The 10000-nt window shown below is 60.5% G+C and overlaps 1 protein-coding gene across 1 annotated transcript in view; it reads right to left on the reverse strand.

Annotated features, from left to right (window-relative positions):
- The window catches only part of TCF4 (transcription factor 4), a 195673-nt gene that overhangs the window by 9861 nt on the left and 175812 nt on the right, over positions 1–10000 (reverse strand). Inside the window, exons 18-19 of the mRNA XM_046905872.1 lie at positions 6124–6286; positions 3156–3404 (exon numbers count right to left, since the gene is read on the reverse strand). Coding sequence (XP_046761828.1) covers positions 3156–3404; positions 6124–6286 — 412 coding nt within the window. The remainder of the gene's footprint in view (positions 1–3155; positions 3405–6123; positions 6287–10000) is intronic.

Below are 10000 nucleotides of genomic sequence, written 5' to 3' on the forward strand. Positions count from 1 at the left end.
CAAAACCCCCACAAAACCCCCAAACCCCCCCAAAACCCCCCATTCCCACCCCTCCCCATTTCTGACCCCCCATTCCCCCCTCCATCCCCCCTCATTTCTCCCCCTTCCCATTCCAACCCCATTCCCACCCCCATTTCCATCCCCCATTCCAACCTCTCCCCATTCCCGACCCCAAACCCCCCCAATCCCCCCCCAAACCCCCCCAAACCCCCCTATTCCCCCCCTATTCCCACCCCTCCCCATTCCAACCCCATATCCACCCCCATTCCCACCCTCTCCCCACTCCTACCCCCATTTCCAACCCCATTATCACCCCCTATCCCCATTCCCCCCTCACCCCATTCCAACCCCATTTCCATCTCCCATTCCAACCTCTCCCCATTCCCACCCCATTCCCACCCCGTATCCCCATTCCAACCCCAATTTCCAACCCCCCCTCCCAATTCCTGACCCCAAACCCCCCCAATCCCCCCCCAAACCCCCCAAACCCCCCCCAAAACCCCCCAAACCCCCCCCAAACCCCCATTCCCGACCCCAAACCCCCCAAACCCCCCCCCCAAACCCCCCCCAAACCCCCCCAAACCCCCCAAAACCCCCCCAACCCCCCCCAAAACCCCATTCCAACCCCCATTTCCCCCTCCATCCCCCCCCTCTCCCCATTCCAACCCCATTCCCACCCCTCCTTCCCATTCCCACCCCCATTTCCCCCTCCATCCCCCTCCATCCCCCCCCATTCCCCCCTCACCCCATTCCAACCCCAATTTCCAACCCCCCCTCCCCATTCCCGACCCCAAACCCCCCCAAAACCCCCCCCAAAACCCCCCAAAACCCCCCAAACCCCCCAATCCCCCCCCAAACCCCCCCAAACCCCCCCCAAAACCCCATTCCAACCCCCATTTCCCCCTCCATCCCCCCCTCTCCCCATTCCAACCCCATTCCCACCCCCTATCCCCATTTCTGACCCCCATTTCCCCCTCCATCCCCATTTCCACCCCCATTCCCTCCCATTCCCCCCTCTCCCCATTCCAACCCCATATCCACCCCCTAATCCCCCCCTTTCCCCATTCCCACCCCATTCCCACCCCCATTTCCCCATCCCAACCCCATTTCCGACCCCAAAACCCCCCCAATCCCCCCCCAAAACCCCCCCAATCCCCCCCCATTCCAACCTCTCCCCATTCCCACCCCCATTTCCCCCTCCATCCCCCCCCATTTCCCCCCTCACCCCATTCCAACCCCATATCCACCCCCTAATCCCCCCCTTTCCCCATTCCAACCCCATTCCCACCCCCATTTCCCCATCCCAACCCCATTCCCGACCCCAAAACCCCCCCAAATCCCCCAATCCCCCCCCAAACCCCCCCCTATTCCCACCTCTCCCCATTCCAACCCCATTTCTGACCCCCATTTCCAATCGCTCCCCATTCCAACCCCATTTCCATCTCCCATTCCAACCTCTCCCCATTCCAACCCCATTATCACCCCCCATTCCCATTCCGAACCCCATATCCAACCCATTCCCCCCTCTCTCCATTCCAACCCCATTCCCACCCCCATTTCCATCCCCCATTCCAACCTCTCCCCATTTCTGACCCCAAAACCCCCCCAATCCCCCCCTATTCCCACCCCTCCCCATTCCAACCCCATTCCCACCCCCTATCCCCATTCCAACCCACCTCTCCCCATTCTAACCCCATTTCTGACCCCCATTTCCAATCGCTCCCCATTCCAACCCCATATCCACCCCCATTCCCACCCCCTATCCCCATTTCTGACCCCCATTTCCCCCTCCATCCCCATTTCCACCCCCTATTCCACCCCATTCCCCCCTCTCCCCGTTCCAACCCCATTCCCACCCCCCATCCCCACCATTCCCCCCTCCATCCCCCCCCATTCCAACCCCATTCCCCCCCTCTCCATCCCCAAAACCCCATTCCCACCCCCTATCCCCATTTCTGACCCCCATTTCCCCCTCCATCCCCATTCCAACCCCATTCCCACCCCCTTTCCCCTTCCAACCCCCATTCCCACCCCCATTTCCCCCTCCAACCCCCCCCTCTCCATTCCAACCCCATTTCCAACCCCTCCTTCCCATCCCAACCCCATTTCCGACCCCAAAACCCCCCCAATCCCCCCCCAAAACCCCATTCCCACCCCCATTTCCCCCTCCATCCCCCCCCTCTCCCCATTCCAACCCCATTCCCACCCCCTATCCCCATTCCAACCCCATTCCCACCCCCTATCCCCATTCCCACCCCCATTCCCACCCCCTATCCCCATTCCAACCCCATTCCCAACCCCATTCCCACCCCATTCCGACCCCATTCCCACCCCCCATTCCCACCCCCATTCCCAACCCCCCCTCCCAATTCCTGACCCCAAACCCCCCCAATCCCCCCCCAAACCCCCCCCAAAACCCCCCAAAGCCCCCCCAAACCCCCATTCCCGACCCCAAACCCCCCCAAAACCCCCACAACCCCCCCCATTTCCCCCTCCATCCCCATTCCAACCCCATTCCCAACCCCCTATCCCCATTCCCACCCCCATTCCCCCCCTCTCCATCCCAACCCCATTCCCACCCCCCATTCCCATTCCGAACCCCATATCCAACCCATTCCCCCCTCTCTCCATTCCAACCCCATTCCCACCCCCATTTCCATCCCCCATTCCAACCTCTCCCCATTTCTGACCCCAAACCCCCCCAATCCCCCCCTATTCCCACCCCTCCCCATTCCAACCCCATTCCCACCCCCTATCCCCATTCCAACCCCATTCCCACCCCCTATCCCCATTCCTACCCCCATTTCCAACCCCATTATCACCCCCTATTCCCATTTCCACCCCCATTTCCAACCCCTATTCCAACCTCTCCCCATTCCAACCCCATTCCCACCCCCTACCCCATTCCAACCCCATTCCCACCCCCCATTCCCCCCATTTCCCCCTCCATCCCCCCCAATTCCCCCCTATTCCCACCCCTCCCCATTCCAACCCCATTCCCACCCCCTTTCCCCTTCCAACCCCCATTCCCACCCCCTACCCCATTCCAACCCCCCTCTCCCCATTCCCACCCCCATTTCCATCCCCCATTTCCCCCTCCAACCCCATTCCCGACCCCAAAACCCCCCCAATCCCCCCCAAAACCCCCCCCAAACCCCCATCCCCCCCCCTCACCTCTCACTTGCTGCTCCAAGCTCAGGATCACCGCCACGGCCTGGTGCAAGATGAGCAGCTTCGTCTGCGGTTTGTCGCTCTTCAGGTGCAGCTGCACCATCCGCCCCAACTCCTTGAAGGCCTCGTTGATGTCCCTCACCCTCAGCCTCTCGCGGGCGTTGTTGGCCATCCGCCTCTCTTTCTCCCTCTCGGCTTTTTGCTCCGGGGTCAGATCCTCGTCGTCGTTATTGCTGTGGGACCCCCCCCTTTTTCAACCACCGCCCCCCTTTGCAACCCCGACCGCAAAGGAAGCCTTGCAAATCCCATGCATGCAACCCTACGACACCCTGTTGCACCTTGCACGGCGTGCTACGTTGCAATAACCCCCCCTTTGCAACCTGCAAGCGTGCAACGCCGTGCAAGGAGCCCCCTTTGCACCTTGCACGGCGTCCTACGTTGCAACCACCCCCCCTTTGCAACCTACGTGCATGCAACGCAACCATTTCCCCTCCTACTTTGCTCTTCGCCCCCCTTTGCACCTTGCAACGCGAGCTGCGCCCCCTCCGCCCCCCTCTTTGCAACCTGCAAGCGTGCAACGCCGTGCAAGGAGCCCCCTTTGCACCTTGCACGGCGTCCCGCCTTGCAATCACCCCCCCTTTGTAACCTACAAGCGTGCAACTCAACCCCGTTCCATCCTCCTTTGCTCTTCAGCCCCCCTTTGCACCTTGCAACGCGAGCTGCGCCCCCTCTGCCCCCCTCTTTGCAACCTGCAAGCGTGCAACGCCATGCAAGGAGCCCCCTTTGCAACCTGCAAGCGTGCAACGCCATGCAATGCGACCCTTTGCACTCCTACTTTGCTCTTCAGCCCCCCTTTGCACCTTGCAACGCGAGCTGCGCCCCCTCCGCCCCCCTCTTTGCAACCTGCAAGCGTGCAACGCCGTGCAAGGAGCCCCCTTTGCACCTTGCACGGTGTCCCTCGTTGCAATCACGCCCCCTTTGCAACCTACATGCATGCAACGCAACCCCTTCTCCCCCTACTTTGCTCTTCAGCCCCCCTTTGCACCTTGCAACGCGAGCTGCGCCCCCTCAGCCCCCCCCTTTGCAACCTGCAAGCGTGCAACGCCATGCAAGGAGCCCCCTTTGCACCTTGCACGGCGTCCTACGTTGCAATCACCCCCCCTTTGCAACCTACATGCATGCAACGCAACCATTTCCCCTCCTACTTTGCTCTTTGCTCCCCTTTGCACCTTGCAACGCGAGCTGCGCCCCCTCCGCCCCCCTCTTTGCAACCTACAAGCGTGCAACGCCGTGCAAGGAGCCCCCTTTGCACCTTGCACGGCGTCCTACATTGCAATCACCCCCCCTTTGCAACCTACATGCATGCAACTCAACCCCATTCCATCCTACTTTGCTCTTCGCCCCCCTTTGCACCTTGCAATGCGAGCTGCGCCCCCTCCGCCCCCCTCTTTGCAACCTGCAAGCGTGCAACGCCGTGCAAGGAGCCCCCTTTGCACCTTGCACGGCGTCCTACGTTGCAATCACCCCCCCTTTGCAACCTACATGCATGCAATGCGACCCTTTGCACTCCTACTTTGCTCTTCGCCCCCCTTTGCACCTTGCAACGCGAGCTGCGCCCCCTGAACCCCCCTCTTTGCAACCTGCAAGCGTGCAACGCCGTGCAAGGAGCCCCCTTTGCACCTTGCACGGCGTCCTATGTTGCAATCACCCCCCCTTTGCAACCTACAAGCATGCAACGCAACCTCTTCCCCTCCTACTTTGCTCTTTGCCCCCCTTTGCACCTTGCAACGTGAGCTGCGCCCCCTGAACCCCCCTCTTTGCAACCTGCAAGCGTGCAACGCCATGCAAGGAGCCCCCTTTGCACCTTGCACGGCGTCCCTCGTTGCAACCACCCCCCCTTTGCAACCTACAAGCGTGCAACGCCGTGCAAGGAGCCCCCTTTGCACCTTGCACGGCATCCCATCTTGCAACCACCCCCCCTTTGCAACCTACATGCATGCAACTCAACCCCATTCCATCCTCCTTTGCTCTTCGCCCCCCTTTGCACCTTGCAACGCGAGCTGCGCCCCCTGAACCTCCCCCTTTGCAACCTGCAAGCGTGCAACGCCGTGCAAGGAGCCCCCTTTGCACCTTGCACGGCGTCCTACGTTGCAATCACCCCCCCTTTGCAACCTGCAAGCGTGCAACGCCGTGCAAGGAGCCCCCTTTGCACCTTGCACGGCGTCCCTCGTTGCAATCACCCCCCCTTTGCAACCTACATGCATGCAACTCAACCCCATTCCATCCTCCTTTGCTCTTCGCCCCCCTTTGCACCTTGCAACGCGAGCTGCGCCCCCTGAACCCCCCTCTTTGCAACCTGCAAGCGTGCAACGCCGTGCAAGGAGCCCCCTTTGCACCTTGCACGGCGTCCCTCGTTGCAATAACCCCCCCTTTGCAACCTGCAAGCGTGCAACGCCGTGCAAGGAGCCCCCTTTGCACCTTGCACGGCGTCCCTCGTTGCAATCACCCCCCCTTTGCAACCTACAAGCATGCAACGCAACCCCTTCTACCCCTACTTTGCTCTTCAGCCCCCCTTTGCACCTTGCAACGCGAGCTGCGCCCCCTGAACCCCCCTCTTTGCAACCTGCAAGCGTGCAACGCCGTGCAAGGAGCCCCCTTTGCAACCTGCAAGCGTGCAACGCCGTGCAAGGAGCCCCCTTTGCAACCTGCAAGCGTGCAACGCCGTGCAAGGAGCCCCCTTTGCAACCTGCAAGCGTGCAACGCCGTGCAACGCAACCCCTTCTCCCCCTCCTTTGCTCTTCGCCCCCCTTTGCACCTCGCAAAGCAAGCCGCACCCTCTCCCCCCCCTTCCCACCCCCCTTTTGCCCCCCCAACCCCCCTTCCGGCCCCTAATTAACGCCGCTAACGACCCTCCCCCCCCCCCCCCCCCCCCCCCCTCCGTCCCGCCGTTACCTAGACCTTGACCTCGTAATTGACTTGAGCTCCTTCTTGTCCTCGTCCAGCTTCTTGTCGTCGCCGCATTTGGCCTCCTGCGCGTTCTCGTCGCCTTCGTCGTCCGACTTCAGCTCCGAGCTGCCCGACGACACGCTCTGCCCTTGCAAACCCGCCGCCAGGCCTGCAACGGGGCCGGGGGGGTGAGAGGTGCAGGGTAGGCTGGGTGCAACGCAAGGCGAGGCCCGGAGCGATGCAACGGGAGCTGGGAGCGATGCAACGGGAGCTGGGAACGATGCAACGGGAGCTGGGAGCGATGCAACGGGAGCTGGGAGCGATGCAATGGGAGCTGGGAGCGATGCAAGGGGATCTGAGTGCAATGCAAGGCGATGGGAGTGCAATGCAAGGGGATGCGAGGGCAAAGCGAGGCCTGAGAGCTTGCAAGGCCGGCCCTGTGCGATGCAACGGGAGCTGGGAGCGATGCAAGGGGAGCTGGGAGCGATGCAAGGGGAGCTGGGTGCAATGCAAGGGGATCTGAGAGCAATGCAAGGGGATCTGAGAGCAAAGCAAGGCCTGAGAGCAATGCAAGGCCATGGGAGTGCAATGCAAGGGGATCTGAGTGCAATGCAAGGGGATCTGAGAGCAAAGCGAGCCCCGAGAGCAATGCAAGGGGATCTGAAAGCAACGCAAGGGGATCTGAGTGCAATGCAAGGGGATGTGAGGGCAAAGCGAGGCCTGAGAGCTTGCAACGTGAGCCCGGAGCGATGCAAGGCCGGTCCTGTGCGATGCAACGGGAGCTGGGAGCGATGCAACGGGAGCTGGGAGCGATGCAATGGGAGCTGGGAGCGATGCAATGCAAGGTGGGTGCAATGCAAGGCAATGGGAGTGCAATGCAAGGGGATGGGAGGGCAAAGCGAGGCCTGAGAGCAATGCAAGGCCATTCCTGTGCGATGCAAGGGGATCTGAGAGCAATGCAAGGGGATCTGAGAGCAAAGCGAGCCCTGAGAGCAATGCAAGGCCATGGGAGTGCAATGCAAGGGGATCTGAGAGCAATGCAAGGGGATGTGAGGGCAAAGCGAGCCCTGAGAGCAATGCAAGGGGATCTGAGTGCAATGCAAGGGGATCTGAGAGCAAAGCGAGGCCTGAGAGCAATGCAAGGGGATCTGAGAGCAATGCAAGGGGATGTGAGGGCAAAGCGAGGCCTGAGAGCTTGCAAGGCCGGCCCTGTGCGATGCAATGGGAGCTGGGAGCGATGCAACGGGAGCTGGGAGCGATGCAAGGGGAGCTGGGTGCAATGCAAGGGGATGTGAGAGCAATGCAAGGGGATCTGAGAGCAAAGCGAGGCCTGAGAGCAATGCAAGGGGATCTGAGAGCAAAGCGAGGCCTGAGAGCAATGCAAGGCCATGGGAGTGCAATGCAAGGGGATCTGAGTGCAATGCAAGGGGATGTGAGGGCAAAGCGAGGCCTGAGAGCTTGCAAGGCCGGCCCTGTGCGATGCAACGGGAGCTGGGAGCGATGCAATGGGAGCTGGGTGCAATGCAAGGGGATCTGAGAGCAAAGCAAGGCCTGAGAGCAATGCAAGGCCATGGGACTGCAATGCAAGGGGATCTGAGAGCAATGCAAGGGGATCTGAGAGCAATGCAAGGGGATGTGAGGGCAAAGCGAGGCCTGAGAGCTTGCAACGTGAGCCCGGAGCGATGCAAGGCCGGCCCTGTGCGATGCAATGGGAGCTGGGAGCGATGCAAGGGGAGCTGGGAGCGATGCAACGGGAGCTGGGTGCAATGCAAGGGGATCTGAGAGCAAAGCGAGCCCTGAGAGCAATGCAAGGGGATCTGAGAGCAATGCAAGGGGATCTGAGAGCAATGCAAGGGGATCTGAGAGCAATGCAAGGCCTGAGAGCTTGCAAGGCCGGCCCTGTGCGATGCAACGGGAGCTGGGAGCGATGCAACGGGAGCTGGGTGCAATGCAAGGGGATCTGAGAGCAATGCAAGGGGATCTGAGAGCAAAGCGAGGCCTGAGAGCAATGCAAGGGGATCTGAGAGCAATGCAAGGGGATGTGAGGGCAAAGCGAGCCCTGAGAGCAATGCAAGGGGATCTGAGAGCAATGCAAGGGGATGTGAGAGCAAAGCGAGCCCTGAGAGCAATGCAAGGGGATCTGAGAGCAATGCAAGGGGATGTGAGGGCAAAGCGAGGCCTGAGAGCAATGCAAGGCCGGCCCTGTGCGATGCAACGGGAGCTGGGAGCGATGCAACGGGAGCTGGGAGCGATGCAACGGGAGCTGGGAGCGATGCAATGCAAGGTGGGTGCAATGCAAGGCAATGGGAGTGCAATGCAAGGGGATCTGAGAGCAAAGCAAGGCCTGAGAGCAATGCAAGGCCATGGGACTGCAATGCAAGGGGATCTGAGAGCAATGCAAGGGGATGTGAGGGCAAAGCGAGGCCTGAGAGCAATGCAAGGGGATCTGAGAGCAATGCAAGGGGATCTGAGAGCAATGCAAGGGGATCTGAGAGCAAAGCGAGGCCTGAAAGCAATGCAAGGGGATCTGAGAGCAATGCAAGGGGATGTGAGAGCAAAGCGAGGCCTGAGAGCTTGCAAGGTCGGCCCTGTGCGATGCATTGGGAGCTGGGAGCGATGCAATGCATGCTGGGTGCAATGCAAGGGGATCTGAGTGCAATGCAAGGGGATCTGAGAGCAAAGCGAGGCCTGAGAGCAATGCAAGGGGATCTGAGAGCAATGCAAGGGGATCTGAGAGCAATGCAAGGGGATGTGAGGGCAAAGCGAGCCCTGAGATCAATGCAAGGCCATCTTTGTGCAATGCAAGGGGATGTGAGAGCAATGCAAGGGGATCTGAGAGCAAAGCGAGGCCTGAGAGCAATGCAAGGGGATCTGAGAGCAATGCAAGGGGATGTGAGGGCAAAGCGAGCCCTGAGAGCAATGCAAGGGGATCTGAGAGCAATGCAAGGGGATCTGAGAGCAATGCAAGGGGATCTGAGAGCAATGCAAGGCCTGAGAGCTTGCAAGGCCGGCCCTGTGCGATGCAATGGGAGCTGGGAGCGATGCAACGGGAGCTGGGAGCGATGCAAGGGGATCTGAGAGCAATGCAAGGGGATCTGAGAGCAATGCAAGGCCTGAGAGCTTGCAAGGCCGGCCCTGTGCGATGCAATGGGAGCTGGGAGCGATGCAAGGGGAGCTGGGTGCAATGCAAGGGGATGTGAGAGCAATGCAAGGGGATCTGAGAGCAAAGCGAGCCCTCAGAGCAATGCAAGGGGATCTGAGAGCAATGCAAGGGGATCTGAGTGCAATGCAAGGGGATGTGAGGGCAAAGCGAGGCCTGAGAGCAATGCAAGGCCATCCCTGTGCAATGCAAGGGGATCTGAGAGCAATGCAAGGGGATCTGAGAGCAAAGCGAGGCCTGAGAGCAATGCAAGGGGATCTGAGAGCAATGCAAGGGGATGTGAGGGCAAAGCGAGGCCTGAGAGCAATGCAAGGGGATCTGAGAGCAATGCAAGGGGATCTGAGAGCAATGCAAGGGGATCTGAGAGCAAAGCGAGGCCTGAGAGCAATGCAAGGGGATCTGAGAGCAATGCAAGGGGATGTGAGGGCAAAGCGAGGCCTGAGAGCAATGCAAGGCCATCCCTGTGCAATGCAAGGGGATCTGAGAGCAATGCAAGGGGATCTGAGAGCAAAGCGAGGCCTGAGAGCTTGCAAGGCCGGCCCTGTGCGATGCAACGGGAGCTGGGAGCGATGCAACGGGAGCTGGGAGCGATGCAATGGGAGCTGGGTGCAATGCAAGGGGATCTGAGAGCAAAGCGAGCCCTGAGAGCAATGCAAGGGGATCTGAGAGCAATGCAAGGGGATCTGAGTGCAATGCAAGGGGATGTGAGGGCAAAGCGAGGCC

This window comes from Gallus gallus, chromosome Z, assembly GCF_016699485.2.
Source record: "Gallus gallus isolate bGalGal1 chromosome Z, bGalGal1.mat.broiler.GRCg7b, whole genome shotgun sequence".
NCBI classification, from domain to species: domain Eukaryota; kingdom Metazoa; phylum Chordata; class Aves; order Galliformes; family Phasianidae; genus Gallus; species Gallus gallus.